Source organism: Coregonus lavaretus (assembly GCF_964263955.1).
Source record: "Coregonus lavaretus genome assembly, chromosome: 35".
In the NCBI taxonomy this organism is placed as follows: Eukaryota; Metazoa; Chordata; class Actinopteri; order Salmoniformes; family Salmonidae; genus Coregonus; species Coregonus lavaretus.
The window spans coordinates 9,911,225-9,927,829 of record NC_140022.1 but is presented as its reverse complement, the minus strand read 5'-3'; the positions used below and the strand labels follow the sequence as shown (position 1 = coordinate 9,927,829).

The 16,605-nt window shown below is 43.1% G+C and overlaps 2 protein-coding genes across 2 annotated transcripts in view; both read right to left on the bottom strand.

Moving 5' to 3' along the window:
- Positions 1-5,294: 5,294 nt before the first annotated feature.
- Positions 5,295-16,605, bottom strand: part of LOC311109878 (uncharacterized protein) — a 75,724-nt gene continuing 64,413 nt past the window's right edge. Inside the window, exons 6-11 of the mRNA XM_084152892.1 lie at positions 9,196-9,222; positions 9,002-9,058; positions 6,993-7,046; positions 6,289-6,783; positions 5,973-6,062; positions 5,295-5,814 (exon numbers count right to left, since the gene is read on the bottom strand). Of these exons, the coding sequence (XP_084009018.1) occupies positions 5,977-6,062; positions 6,289-6,783; positions 6,993-7,046; positions 9,002-9,058; positions 9,196-9,222 (719 nt within the window). The 3' untranslated portion in view covers positions 5,295-5,814; positions 5,973-5,976. The remainder of the gene's footprint in view (positions 5,815-5,972; positions 6,063-6,288; positions 6,784-6,992; positions 7,047-9,001; positions 9,059-9,195; positions 9,223-16,605) is intronic.
- The window catches only part of LOC311109875 (titin-like), a 41,973-nt gene continuing 36,631 nt past the window's right edge, over positions 11,264-16,605 (bottom strand). The window contains exons 12-13 of the mRNA XM_084152889.1: positions 11,587-11,868; positions 11,264-11,418 (exon numbers count right to left, since the gene is read on the bottom strand). Of these exons, the coding sequence (XP_084009015.1) occupies positions 11,279-11,418; positions 11,587-11,868 (422 nt within the window). The 3' untranslated portion in view covers positions 11,264-11,278. The remainder of the gene's footprint in view (positions 11,419-11,586; positions 11,869-16,605) is intronic.

Here is a 16,605-nt window from a genome sequence, read left to right as displayed (position 1 = left end):
CTGACATTGCTTCCAGAGGCAGTTTGGAACTCTGTAGTGAGTGCTGCAACCGAGGACAGATTATTTTGATGCGCTACGTGCTTCAGCACTCAGCGGTCCTGTTCTGTGAGCTTGTGTGGCCTACCACTTCACGGCTGAGCCGTTGTTGCTCCTAGACATTTCCACTTCACAATAACAGCACTTACAGTTGCCCAGGGCAGCTCTAGCCGGGGAGAAATTTGACAAACTGACTTGTTGGAAAGGTGGCATCCTATGACGGTGCCATGTTGAAAGTCACTGAGCTCTTCAGTAAGGCCATTCTACTGCCAATGTTTGTTTATGAAGATTGTATGGCTTTGTGCTCAATTTTATACTGTACATCGGTCAGCAACGGGTGTGGCTGAAATAGCTGAATCCACTAATTTGCTGGGGTGTCCACAAACTTTTGTATATATTGTGTATATTCAACAAGTGCTTTTCAACTGGTCTCTGTTGGTACAGAGGATTTACATATACTTCCCTATGAGTTAGGCAGGGTATCTGAGCTACTCTCTATGGCTGTACATGCTGTATCTGAGCTGGTGTCTACTGGTCAAGAGGATTTACCTATACTTCTCTATGAAGTAGACAGAGTATCTGAGCTACTCTCTATGGCTGTACATGCTGTATCTGAGCTGGTGTCTACTGGTCCAGAGGGTGCACCTGAACTGTATTTTACTGGAGTAGATAGTGTACCTACATGCTGTGGCTCTGAGACCAGCTGACAATCCTGGACTGCTTCTATCAGGAGTGTCTGTACTGTCTGACACTGAGCTAGTGGGTCTCCTCAGACCTGATAGGCCAGGTGTTCCTCCCTCTCTGTCTACCTGACCACTGCTCCTCTGGGTTTCTACTAGGCTTCCTTGTTCTACACCCATCTGATAGCAATGAGAGTGTCTTATAGATCAGGGGTTCCCAAACGTTTTCACTCGGGACCCCCTTGCACCACGTGCGCACCACAAACTGTTCACACCCCTCTTGTAGGTGGAGAGAATTTTGCAGGTTTAAAGCTTATTTCCTGAAATTCTAAACATTTTGTCATGGTGTGCAAATAAACATTTGCAGTTTTAAAGCATATTTCTTGCAATTCTATATATTTTGCCATGTCTAATGTGTATTCATGTGACATTTAAGTGAGTAAAGAATTACAACAGTATCTATGAGCTAAAAAAAAACAAATAGAAAAACGTTAGTTGACATGGGCTAGTTGATCTGGACATTTATAAATAGCTCTCTAAGGTATGCAATGACTAACATGACAAGAGGAACCGATGATGCACCACCCAATTTCGAAATGGCACCTTGTGCATTCTACTATTACAACTTTCAAGAGTACCTTTGTTGATGTCACCCATATCTGCTTGTTCTATCTATCTTGTTTAGCTGTGGCCTTTCAGTCATTGCTGTTGTAGGTTCGTGTCATCTCACTGACTGGATTTCTGGCCTTACAGGTATAGCTGTCTGTCTGACTCTGACTCTGTAGCTCAGCTGGTAGAGCACGGCGCTTGTAACGCCAAGGTAGTGGGTTCGATCCCCGGGACCACCCATACACACAAAAAAAAAAATGTATGCACGCATGACTGTAAGTCGCTTTGGATAAAAGCGTCTGCTAAATGGCATATTATTATATTATTATATTCTAGTGCTATCTAGTCTGCTCCACATCTCCCCCTGGTGGTCAGGCCAATCGCAGCGGTACACCACCAGCAGACCTTTAGCACTGCAGGGAAGTGTTGCCATGGTACCGCTCAAATCACAGGTGACTTCAGGTTGTGATACTGGGTCTGTGAATGGAAATGGAGGAGTATGTCACATAGCAGAGGACACATGGTGGTGCACACACACTCTCTCTTTCTCTCTCTTTCTTTCTCTTGCTCGTTCTCTTCTTTACAATCTGTTTGTGTTCTCTGTTTCTCACTGTCTTTTAATTTATATTTTAAAACAGGTTTTGTTGGAGTTACAGGAAGAAGTGATTGTGGGTTTAGGGACTGCCTCTATAAATCCAGGAGAGAGAGACAAAGACAAGCAGGAAGAAAAGCTTGTGAGGCACTGAATAATCTGCTATTTAATATAGAGGCACACACACACACAGCAATACTGCAAGAACTGGAACAAACATGCACACACACACATACTGTAAACACACATGCACGCGCGCTTACTGATAAGATAGTGTATATGTCTTGTCAAGCAGCATGCTGTTGAACTCCACAGAATAAACTCCATTGTGTGTTTTCGTCAAGCTGGTGATTCTCAGCTCTCCAGTAGCCTGGTCCAGGGTTGTGCGGCTTTCAAAGATACCATAGGTATACAGCCCAAAATCATTGTCCAACTCTGCCGCCTTGTTCAAGCCATGCTTCCATGGGATGCATGTGATGGGGTCAGTTATAGTGGACTTGTCCGGCGTCAACACAAGATACTCTCCCACTTTTCTGTAGAGCTGTTCATTTGGAAAACCAGACATCATACGTGAAAGTGAACTAGTGACTTGTGTCCAGGTTAGAGGTTAACACTCTAAATGGGCCTACATTGCCCTATTGACATTGAACGTGATATATATTATCTACAGTAACCATAATAACAGTTAATGTCAGTTTTAAATGATGTGTCATGTAGTTCCTATGTGGACATTATGTTATGCATGGTTTATGTATAGCCCTTAAAATAAACTGATGCCAAACTACAGGAGGTAAGTGAAGGTTACCACGCACAATTTCAGCTGTTAAAATGTCTGTCCTTGCCAATACAATAGGCCTATAATATGTCATCATTGGGAGGCAGAAGTGGAAACCCCAAGAGTTGGGGAGTAACTGATTACATGTAACCTACCAACCCTGGAAACACCCTACTTCTTATGGTAAAGCCACCCACACACACACAGTCAAAATGAACCATCCTTATATGGACCTGCAGATAGGCCTTATGCACAGTCACATAGTACAGATATAGTGTGTTGTCGATATGGTATCGAAAACGTAGCATACTTGTGCGACCATGTTATATTTTTAGCAGTGTTAGCCTCTGTTGGCCATCAAGTAGCCTATTAATGTATATGCCATTGTAGGCTACCATTTGATACAATAAATGACAACATCACTGGAGTCATTGCAAATCAATTTGTGCCACTTGTGTAGCCTACCTGGAGCTGGCAAACCAATGTAATAAATAGCCTATAACTTCAGTTTATTGTTGTTGTAGCCTTGTGTTATTATGAACGCATTAGATTGACGGTAACAGTAGTCAGATTAGGCTACAGGTAAAACACATTCTAAAAAATAAACACTGGCTGTTGTTGACAAGCATATTCAGTTCATATACATATTATTCATATTTAATTCAGTGATTGAAATTATGGCCCCATCTTCAGTAGCCTATTCCAGCAGGCTATTGGGAAACACAAGCACTTCTTATTGCGAAATCGCCTCGCTATTCATATTGAATAATTTAGTCTGTTAATTTGGACTAAGCATTGTCTACATCTTGTCTAGGCTACTGTAGACTCTCTGAAATGAGATGTAGGCCTATCAGGGGCTATAGGCTACCTGCCTTTATCAAAGCAAACTATGGCAAAATGTAATTAGAATCATAAACCCAGATTTTAGTCTGTAGCCTATGCCTATTGAAATGACAAGTCAATCTCGCAAATGGGCCATCTATAATGGGTTGTAGACTTAACATCTGGAACATAACAGCACAATTGCCAGAAAATAGCCTAATATTAGTTTTTTTATGTTCATCCTAGTGTTTCTGCTCAGAGATTTCGAGATCGTCTGTCCAACTTTCATCACTCAAACTCTCCTGTTGGATTTATCTATAGTTATGCACATGCGCAAAGGGGATTGATTTACAATTATAAACCTGGTTCGAGCCCTTAATGCTGATTGGCTGAAAGACGTTGTATGTCAGACCATATACCACGGGTATGACAAAACATAACTTTTAACTGTTCTAATTAGTTGGAAACCAGTTCATGATAGCAATAAGGCACCCTGGGGGTTTGTGGTATATGGCCAATATACCATAGCAAACGGCTGTATCCAGGCACTCCGTGTCTGTTGTGCTTGAGAACATCCCTTAGCCCTGGTATATTGGCCATATACCCGTACCCCCTTGTACCTTATTGCTTAATCATAGCAGTCAAACGAGTTAAATCGACATCCATTGATGGAAAATGATCTGGCAAGTTTAACAAGGGCAAATTATATTTTCTCTTGCCACATATTCAAATTCCTTTATTAGGTCATGTCATAGCTTGCAATTATTATTTTGAGGAAACCAAATTTTACTTCTAACGTCGTTACAAGTTACTACGATATTCCTTCTTCATTGGCTCGATAACGTTATGGGAAAATGGTTTATTGAATAGATATGGCAACTCCTCTTGCCGTGATTTTTTTTTATTGGGTTAGTTTCCATGCCTTTTTGACGGGTTTTGAGTAGTCATTACGCTACAAATTGTAGCTTGACCTGGCAACCCTGCGCCCAACAATCCCCCGCCACTTTGCTTCTCTTCTGTTGGAAATGAGTGGCTTTCCGTAGTTTCATCAACCATATCGTCCTCAGAGGCACTGGGAGCCTTTTCTTTTAAGTCAATTTTCTAGTTTGTTTGTAACAAACAGTTTTATAGTATGTTGACTGAGGCTATGTATTCAGCCTACGTAGCAGACATGAGCTTTCTGTAAAAGTTAACGTCAAACTTGCCTGTTGAGCCACTCCATTTAAACAAATAGGATGGATGTAGCCTATGACAAAGGTCAAATAACCTAGCTAGCGATTTCACAGCTATGCAATATCCATTGTACGCTAAACATATTTTTAGGTTGACAATGACACAAAGTAATTACGGTCCTTTTTGCAGATTAATTCAGATTAGGTTATTCCATACTGTTTGGTGCCTCCCTGTGACACAAACACACAATACAATAGGCATGAGGCAGAACACACATTTTAGTCATTTAGCAGAAGCTCTTATCCAGAGTGACTTACAGGAGCAATTAGGGTTAAGTGCCTTGCTCACACTACACTACACAGCACAGTGATATGATTACATACATACATGCACAACATTAGATTTACATACAGGTTAAAAGAACTGTAGTACAAAATTATTACGTCAATATGAGCAAAAACGATAGATTTTTCCAAAAGTTTGATACAAATTGTCATGGAAAAATAACATTAGAAATGCTGATTGCCAAAGTAGGATACTAACTATGTAGGAGTATGAGAAGCAAATTACCCCCCCCCCTAGTGAAATGACTCTGCTTTCTGACCAATATCTTGACATGTGCATCACACTTGCTAGACATACACTTCTTCTTAAATAGAAGAGACGACAGAGGTGGAAGCTCAGAAATATGCAGAGTAGAAGCTGCAGCTTTGGACATTATTTACAAAACAACATTCAACTACACTGACCTTAACTAAGTGAGTGGACAGGTGACTCTTATAAATGGACCTCCCTTTCACCAATCATCAATCAGTCTATTGATATAGAAATGGGGCGGCAGGTAGCTTAGTGGTTAAGAGCGTTGTGCCAGTAACCGAAAGGTCGCTGGTTCTAATCCCCGAGCCGACTAGGTGAAAAATCTGTCGATGTGCCCTTGAGCAAGGCACTTAACCCTAATTGCTCCTGTAAGTTGCTCTGGATAAGAGCGTCTGCTAAATGACCAATTATTTATTTATTTAAATGTTCTCTGGACATTACAGCGCATTGTCCTCCAGCGCTGGTAGCCCAGATGAGACAGTGGGTTCTCTTCATGATCCTCTGTGTACCTCTGGTCCACAGTTCCCTGGCTAGAGAGACGTCAGTTAGGAATAAATCAGTAGGAACAAGAGTTGGTAACAGACTAACAGTCTACTTACAGTGAGTTGGCCAGAGTGGGGTAGAAGTATTGCACAATAAAAGGAAATGAAGTGAAAACAGTCTACATTGTTATCACACTCCAACTTACCGTCCTACAATACTGAATTATCTTCTGCTGCCCCCTCTCCATTGTCATTGTGGTACTTCACCCTGTCTTCGTTCAGCAGCATGGACCCCTCTGCAAGAAAACGCAATAGGAGAACTCAACTGGAGAAATTAAATCATTCAGAATTAATGTGATTCAAGAATGCTGTAATTACAATGGCACTGATTCCTGCTGTGTTATGAATGTTTATGACAGTTTAAGATGATGCCAGTCTTTCCCATCTATTTGAGACTGAGATCTGTACATTTATCCATTTATTCAGGGGACTTGAGGTGAACTATCCCTTTCCCATACACACCTGCTTTCACCTCTCCTTTTTCAGCTGTGTTTAGGTCGCCCCCTGGTCCAGCCATTTTAGTCTCATCCTTGCCTACTGGTCCAGCGCTGCCATCCGTTTTAGTCTTATCATTGCCCCCTGGTCCAGCGCTGCCATCCGTTTTAGTCTTATCATTGCCCCCTGCTCCAACGCTGCTGTCCGTTTTAGTCTTATCATTGCCCCCTGGTCCAACGCTGCTGTCCGTTTTAGTCTTATCATTGCCCCCTGGTCCAACGCTGTTGTCCGTTTTAGTCTTATCATTGCCACCTGGTCCAACGCTGCTGTCCGTTTTAGTATTATCATTGCCCCCTGGTCCAACGCTGCTGTCCGTTGTAGTCTTATCATTGCCCCCTGGTCCAACGCTGCTGTCCGTTTTAGTCTTATCATTGCCCCCTGGTCCAACGCTGTTGTCCGTTTTAGTCTTATCATTGCCCCCTGGTCCAACGCTGATGACCGTTGTAGTGTTATTATTGCCCCCTGAGGAAACACACAGAGAGGGTAAAAAATGTACTACAACCTTTCTACTGAACCACCAGTGTTTCCCAAACAGTGGTTTCGTAGACAGTGCAAGCCCTCCCACCGACCAACATATATGTTTTTCAAATCCGACTTGTTCTAACAATCCTCAACCTATTCGATTGTCGAATTCCAGTGGAATGCCACGATCACCTCCATCTGTGACTTACCTTCTTCAGGTTTTGTCACCGGCTTAACACTGTTGGCATTGTTGCCAGCCGTCCCTGAGGACAGAAGAGCAAAGTTTGTCTATAAATCAACTTCCTCTGTTAAGGGCTGTATGACTCCTATCCTGTCTGTGGGTAGTGTAGCTTACAGAGGGGAACTTTGTTCACAGTTGCACCAAATGATATTTCAGCATAACCCTGCATCTGCTTGGAAGAATCGTCAAAGCTTGATTCTAGCAAAGGTCTGTGGCAGTACCATCTCAGAAGAAATCACTAACAACACAAAGAGAATCAATCAAGTTCCTCTGATATTCTGAGATACGCAGATACACATCTAATGCTGCTTCTCCTTTATACAGTCTAAAATTAGCTCATGACTTCAGGAAATCCAAGATTCTGTAAAAAAAAGTATTAAATAAAAGTTGCAAGACTACAAGCAATGAGCTGTCGAAGATTTCTCCTACATTTCCACTCTAAGCTACTTCAATAATGAGGACACAACAGAGAACACCAATAAACAACTGGCGTACTGTACATGCACACCTAAGATCTACTGTAAATACAGGTAGAACAGGTATCATCATTTCAGAATGACTGTCAGCAAAATGGTGTAGATATTAGTAGTACATGCCCCCACTCACCTACAAGTTACCACTTACTAACCCCACATTTTGACAATAAGAATCACTTCAAAATAAAGGATACCAGTGGGCATAGCATCATACACAGTGACTTCCTGCTTACAGTCATCAACAACATAATTCAAATAAAATAGCAATCTAAGATCTTGTGATATTCTGAGATATGGAGATGAGCATCTATGCTACATCTAATGCTACTTCTGCTTTATGACGACAAAACCTGCAAACATCTCTAAACCAGCAACAGTCATATCAAACAAAACAACGTGGAAACAGTTCTCAGAACTCAAAATGTCCTGATTGACAACCATAGAGCAGATCAAATAAAGCAGAAGACTCACACTGAAGCACATTTAATAATTAGCTTTTGGAACGTACAAACTAGGGTGGAGGTGACAGAATCTTTATCGACAGTGTTCCCTCTATAGGTGACATTTTGACAGTGCACGAATGCATAGATATGAAGAGAAACCAAAACTAACCAGGTTATTTCAAATACTCATCACGGCAGTTAATTTAAAGCACATTTTCCTTGCAGATTCCAACTGCATCATTCACATTTTATATAGGCTAGCCCACACACCGATAACTTTAAACTCACATTAGTAATCATCACCTTCTCATAAGGTATGTAGATGTCTCAACAAAAACAATTTTCAAATAAATCCCACTACAAATTTGAGAAACATTTCTGGCAACATCTCCACATATCTGCATTGTCAAAATGGCCCCATAGAAGTACCATGTAAAAGGTGTGTTAGTGTTAACACCTGTGTTAGTGGGCTGATTGTTATTATTCTGATTCATGGAGTAATCTCTAGAAGACTTCTCCCCTACAGTGCTATAAACTGTATCCATGGTAACCCCAGAGAGAACCGCTGAAACTCCACAGTTGGCAACCTGAACATCCCCAACAGTGTGATAAACATTATCCGGGGCAATAGAATTCTGATTGTTGACTGCATCCCCTGTAAAGTTACACCATCCATCAACATTTGTTTACAGCAAACAGAGTAGAAGAAGTTCCTTGAATTTAAGATGTATTTGCCCTTTAAGTTTGCATATAAGAAAACATGGAAATATTCTGGGTTGTGGGATTACTGCTGTGCACTCGCACTCTCGCTTTATCTCACACAAACACACACACTAGGAGATTTCAAACACACACAATAGGAGATTTCTGGATTTCTGGGATGGGACAAAAACAACACTGCTGTCCTGTGCTGTGAGGAACCATGTGTGCAGTGCATGGAAGTACTGTATGTGTATATGGTGCAGTGCATGAATAATAATAATGTTGTGTTTGTATTACTGTGGGGAGCCAGTTAGCAGGTTGAATATGGATCAGAGTCAAGTTAGGGTAAAACTTACCAAACACTCCACCACAACACTTTCTCAAAAAGTCGATCCAGGTGTCTTGGGGATATCCTGAGATGAAAAAGAGACACACAAATTTAAGACATTATCAAGACACTTTCATACAAATGAAATTCACATTGTGTAACATTTTGGTGAATCAGTGAGTATGAATAGTTGAACCAGGAAGAGACAGAGAATCATCCTACCGTTTTTTTTCTTCCACACCAACCAAACTGGGGAGTAAAAATACAAATATTTTATTTTATTTTACCTTTATTTAACCAGGTAAGCCAGTTGAGAACAAGTTCTCATTTACAACTGCGACCTGGCCAAGATAAAGCAAAGCAGTGCGATAAAAACAACAACACATAGTTACATATGGGGTAAACAAAACATAAAGTCAAAAATACAACAGAAAATATATATACAGTGTGTGCAAATGTGGTAAGTTATGGAGGTAAGGCAATAAATAGGCCATAGTGCAAAATAATTACAATTTAGTATTAACACTGGAATGATAGATGTGCAGAAGATGATGTGCAAATAGAGATACTGGGGTGCAAATGAGCAAAATAAATAACAATATGGGGATGAGGTAGTTGGGTGGGCTAATTACAGATGGGCTGTGTACAGGTGCAGTGATCGGTAAACTGCTCTGACAACTGATGCTTAAAGTTAGTGAGGGAGATAAGAGTCTCCAGCTTCAGAGATTTTTGCAGTTCGTTCCAGTCATTAGCAGCAGAGAACCGGAAGGAATGGCGGCCAAAGGAGGTGTTGGCTTTGGGGATGACCAGTGAGATATACCTGCTGGAGCACATACTACGGGTGGGTGTTGCTATGGTGACCAATGAGCTAAGATAAGGCGGGGATTTGCCTAGCAGTGATTTATAGATGACCTGGAGCCAGTGGGTTTGGCGCCGAATATGGAGTGAGGGCCAGCCAACGAGAGCGTACAGGTCACAATGGTGGGTAGTATATGGGGCTTTGGTGACAAAACGGATGGCACTGTGATAGACTACATCCAATTTGCTGAGTAGAGTGTTGGAGGCTATTTTGTAAATGACATCGCCGAAGTCAAGGATCGGTAGGATAGTCAGTTTTACGAGGGCATGTTTGGCAGCATGAGTGAAGGAGGCTTTGTTTGTGAAATAGGAAGCTGATTCTAGATTTAACTTTGAATTGGAGATGCTTAATGTGAGTCTGGAAGGAGAGTTTACGGTCTAACCAGACACCTAGGTATTTGTAGTTGTCCACATATTCTAAGTCAGACCCGCCGAGAGTAGTGATTCTAGTCGGGCGGGCGGGTGCAAGCAGCGTTCGTTTGAAGAGCATGCATTTAGTTTTACTAGCGTTTAAGAGCTGTTGGAGGCTACGGAAGGAGTGCTGTATGGCATTGAAGCTTGTTTGGAGGTTTGTTAACACAGTGTCCAATGAAGGGCCAGATGTATACAAAATGGTGTCTTCTTAATTACAAGTCTGCATTAATATTATGTCAGCTATTGAATATGACTTTACCCACAATTACATGCTTAAACTGCAATAAGCAACCATTTCTGAGAGCACCAATAAACAACCTACATAGAGTACCTGCACCCCTGTAAAATAACATAGCCAGCGATTTCACATCTAATATCCATTGAACTCTAAACATATTTTTAGGTTACCACAAATTGATTACGGTCCTTTTTGCTGATTAATTAATTAATTCAGATTAGGCTAATCCATACTGTGCGAGGTCCAAATTGGTGCCTCACTGTGACACATTATGAAGACTGTCCCCTACGGCAGGTGGTGCATCTAACCCCCTGTCTTGTCTGTAGCAGTAGCCTGAACAATACTGTAAATACAGGTAGAACAGGTATCCCCTTCAGGGGGTATAGCTCACTGTTGTTGCTGCTGTTATGTCAATCTGTGCTTCAGAAATATGTACATGTGCAGTGCTCTGTTACTATAGAGGTGCTGTTCTTACCTGTTATGGCGGCGACAACAGCAGCTACAATGAAAATGGCAACCAAAGCAACAAGACCACCAACTTCAGAAGACTTTGAGAGGAGTTGATCAGATATTCAACAGAGTGCAGCATTCAAAATGTCCTACAACACTAGCAGTGTTACTAACATATAAATACATAAGACTGTAGCACACTTATGAGTGTCCACTCACCTGGGCCAAACACATCAACAACTGGCTCGCTGACTTCCCCTTCCCCACTAACAGCGTTATTCAGCTTGCAGGTGTAACCATTGTTTGATTTCCCAGTGTTGTTCTTAGAGACAATCAGCTGTTTGTCTATGACCTCCCACGCCCCTCTCCCACTTTCCAGCTGTAGGTGACGGGTTCAGCATCAGTGGTGTCGCCTTCACAGGACAGAATGCAGGAGGTTTTGTTGGTGTTACAGAAAGAAGTGATTGTGGGTTTGGGGACTTCCTCTGTAAATAGAGGAAAGAAACAGGAATAATTTGGGAAAATGCTTGTGAGGCACTGAATAACCTGCTGTTTCTACAAGTCCACCCACACACATATACACATGTACATACATACAGATGTATGCACACACAGACACACACACACCCACACACACACAGAGAAACACTTACTGATAAAAGACAGTTTATATGTCTTGTCTTGCAGTTTGCCGTTGAACTCCAGAGAATAAACTCCACTGTCTGTTTTCTTCAATCCACTGATTCTCAGCTCTCCAGTAGTCAGGTTCAGGGTTATGCGGCCTTTGAAGGCAGCATAGATTTCCAGACCAAAATCCTTGTCCCACTCTGCCACCTTGTTCTTCCCATGCTTCCATAGGATGCTTATGATGGGGTCAGTCACTGTGGCCTTGTCTGGTTTCAACACGAGCTCACCTCCCACTTTATGATAAAGATCTGGAAAAGCAGACATTTCATACATGTAAAAGAGTATCAATGTATCCAGGGTAACACATTATGGTTAGGGTATGAATATGTGGTCCTAACCTTATTGGCATTGAAAGTGACATTATTATGAACCTTTACTTTTTATGTCAAGAATTCTGCTTGCTGGGCGTACCTGGCCTATCTAGTCTGCCCACTTTGCCAGTATTTGCCCCCTCACCACCACCACTGGAAATGTATCTACGCTACACCATAGATGAAAATCTTTGGGTACACCCTGCCTCTGAGGTTGTCCACTATTATATCACCAGCTAGGTTTCCATCCAATTTGCGACTGATTTTCATGTGAATATTCAAAAATCTGCATAAAACAATATGCACATTTTCCCACCAGAGATATGTTTCCATTAAACTGAGTTTTTGCGGATAAAAGGCTGTATGATGACGTAGTGAAAATACAAATTATGCCATTAAATTCCCATGTTCCGAATAAAAAATACAAGTTTAATTGGGTTTCCATCGCATTTTACACTCTACTGATGGTTTGTCCAAATCTTTTGCGTTATATAGACTGTTGTGTTATATAGACTGTTATCTACATAACTGTTATCTACAGCTAAGGTATCTACATTATGAGATTATTATGGATAAGAGCGAAATTATTTGTATTTATCAAATTGCAACAAAGCATCGATCATCATGTCACCAGAATAAGAACGTCAATATTTATTGGAAAGGAGCATCAAACTCATAACCTTGCACATTCACCACCCTGTGAAGTTCATCATCATGTGTTTAATCTGTAGCCTAATAAACTGCATGCTATCCCGAGTCGTAGTAGGAGGACCACACTACATGTCATCGCGTGTGTCACGATCGTCAGGGAGAGACCAAGACGCAGCGTTGAATGCGTACATATTTATTAATAGAATGATCACACGATCAAAACAACGGACGATAACGTGATGTCTACGGTTTAACACAAACCAAAAAAGAACAAGAAACCACAAACACAAAGTGAAAAGACAGACAGTTAAATATGGCTCCCAATCAGAGACAACCAGCTGACACTCGTTGCCTCTGATTGGGAGTCACTCAGGCCAACAAAGAAATACAAACATAGAATTACACACCCTGGCTCAACATAACAGTGTCCCCAGAGCCAGGGCGTGACACTACCCCCCCCTAAAGGCGCGGACTCCGACCGCGCCAACTAAATACCACAGGGGAGGGACCGGGTGGGCACTCCGCCTTGGCGGCCGATCCGGCTCCGGGCCTGATCCCCACTCCCTCTCCAACCCCCCAAAGTACCCCTGGTCCGGTCTGGCCCCGCTGGCCGGAGCTGGACTGCACACTGATGGAGCGGATTGCTCTAGCTCCGGCGTAACGCATCTGACCGGTGCCGGACCAGGCACCAGTGGAACAGGCACGGGCCGTGCCGGACCGACGACGCACACCACTGGCTTGGTGTGGGGAACAGGCACAGGCCGTGCTGGACTGACGACGCACACCACTGGCTTGGTGTGGGGAGCAGGAGCGGGCCGGACAGGGCTGACGAAACGCACCACAGACTTGGTGCGGGGAGCAGGAATGGGCCGGACTGGGCTGGCGACGCGCACCACAGACTTGGTGCGGAGAGCAGGAACGGGCCGGACAGGGCTGACGAAACGCACCACAGACTTGGTGCGGGGAGCAGGAATGGGCCGGACTGGGCTGGCGACGCGCACCACAGACTTGGTGCGGGGAGCAGGAATGGGCCGGGCCGAGCTGGCGATGCGCACCGTAGACTTGGTGCGAGTGGCAGGAACAGGCCGGACCGTACTGGGAACACACACCACTGGCCCTACGTGGGGATCAGGAACAGGCCGGACCGGACTGGCAACACACGCCAGTACCTCTCGCCGTGCCTCTACATCTTCCACCCCCTCTTCGACCAGTGGCCCCCGTAACCTGGCGGCCTCCTCTGCCAATCCGCTGGGCCGCTCTGCCGCGGTCTCCTGCTGGCCCGTCGTCCACGGCGTTAGCCCCCCCCTAAAAATTTTCGGGGCGTCTCTCCTACCCGTGGACCAGGTCTCCATGTCCCTCGCCAGCCTTTCGCCCTTCTGCCACAAGGTCAAGCCCTTCTCTTCCTCACTCGGCTTGACCCAGTCGAGGAGGCGAAGGAGATCTGTTAGGGATCTCCCTGGCGATGGCTCCTGGACACGCTGCTTGGTCACATCTTGGTGGTTTCTTCTGTCACGATCGTCAGGGAGAGACCAAGGCGCAGCGTTGAATGCGTACATATTTATTAATAGAATGATCACACGATCAAAACAACGGACGATAACGTGATGTCTACGGTTTAACACAAACCAAAAAAGAACAAGAAACCACAAACACAAAGTGAAAAGACAGACAGTTAAATATGGCTCCCAATCAGAGACAACCAGCTGACACTCGTTGCCTCTGATTGGGAGTCACTCAGGCCAACAAAGAAATACAAACATAGAATTACACACCCTGGCTCAACATAACAGTGTCCCCAGAGCCAGGGCGTGACAGCGTGACCAAGTTTATTTCGATATGATGGTTATTATAACCATAAAAGCGCATAAAAGCGCAATTAAAGATCCCACCTTGTCTAGCGTATTTTGTTTTGTTGACATTTGGAAAGTTTACCGAAAAATGTTGTTTCACACACACACGTAAACACACATGTACACACACATACACACGTACACACACACATAAACACTTACTGATAACATAATGTATATGTCCGCTAAAGCAGTTTGTTTGCTGTTGAACTCCACATAATAAACCTCACTGATTGTTTTCAACATAGTGCAGCATTCAAAATGTCCTACAACACTGGCAGTGTTACTGACATATCAATACATAAGACAGTAGCACACTTATGAGTGTCCACTCACCTGAGCCAAACACCTCTTGTCATGTGAATTTCTATCTCTAATTCAACCTAAGCTTGAATCATTACCAGAGGTTGTAAGGCTCTGGTTTTAATCATCAATGATTCAAGGTCCACAACTCACAAGTCTTATCTGTATTTTTATTCATGGAGAGAGCTCTCCCGCTAAAAACACATACATACTGTTTTTATACTTCTTGACAAACAAAGGCACTATGCTCCTCCCACCTTTAGGTGGCTTTCTTAAACAGTTCCCGCCTCCTCCTTTACCCTTGAATGTTTAGTACCCCCTCTGTTAGTGGGTTGACACTACATGATAATTCGAATATCGTATACACATTTCTACGGTATTTGGGGTGAAATCCTTTAGTCATTATTTTTAATACACAAATTAATCTATCAATCCACCCTTTTGACTAAATGGTTTCATCTTCAGGATAAATGTATTTACAAACATGTTTAATCTCAGAGATCAGTTCTATTTATCTACTTCCAATCATAGGTCTTCTTTTTAGGATTTTCCCTATGACCTTCATACATCAGAACCAATAAACGTTTCATCCAATTGCGGTCTTTCAGGGTCAAAGTCGTCGTTATCCCCCAAGCCTGGAGGATTGTATTTCCCGCTCTCCTGGTCAGAGTCCGGAGTCGGTCCATCTCTTATCATTTGGTGAGATACTGCATTCACCAACGCCTTGCTCACCAATCCTCGGACACAGGGAACAAGACAACAACCACATAATACAATAATTCCCATACAAACACTGACTGCCCCTAAGATGGTTGCTGCTATGGTTTTCCATTTACCAAATATTTCATCAAACCATCTATCCACAATGTACTAACTTCTGAGTTCAGTTCATCCTTCACTTAGTGCAGTTAATTCTGTAAGAGCTCTGGCGACTGTCCCATCCAGTGTGGTGTTGTTAGGGATAAATATGCAATAATGGCTTATCTTTCTATAGACACCGGCCCTTTCTGCCTGATCTAGAACCAACCTCTACTAAGTTATGAGCGGGATGGCGGATAATCGCTCAGAGATCCCCTTTACTGCATCTCTAGTCTGGTCAATAAATCGTTGTTGGTTGTAATAGATATAATTTATCCAATCCATATTTTTGTTTATTGTCACCCACCAGAAAAATGTTGTAGTAAAACTCTCCCATATTTGATTCATAGCTTTGTATTCGTCTGGAACACCCCTGGGGATGCCTATACCATCTATCCAAATTGGGCTATTTCCTTCCTGACTTATATTTCTTTTTCTCCTAATTATTCTTCCTGTCACTGGTCTTTGATGACCAATTCTTACAGGTTGGACCAACAATACTGGTGCACAAGTACCCACCCATCCCTCTGGTAATGTCTGCCGAATGCTCCCTTTGTTAGTGCATGCCCACCACACATCAGTCTGAGGGATGGTTAGGCTCCTAATTTTTTTTCCTCCCTTCCTTATCTAAATCAGTCACATTAATTATCTCCTTACAGCCATCAAAATCACCCAAGTTACGGGTGCCATTTCTTTGTCTGTAACACTGGTATTCGCCAGGAGTTAAAGTGAATCTAGGTGGGCTGGCCCAGTATGTCAATTTTGCCAGCCCAATCCCTGTGCAATTTGGCTCTTTTTGATTGGACCCCAGGTCTAATACACAGGGAAACATTGCCTTTGGCATTGGGGCGGTCAACATTGTCGGTCGCCCAATGGAGCATGCATAACAATTGGTCTCCCCCAAGGCCCTAGCGGTGTATTTCATCCACTTTAACCAGAGATTCTCATCAGGGACCCCCTCCACTTCCCCATTGTTGTCACGGTTTCGGCCGAGGCTGCTCCTCCTCCTTGT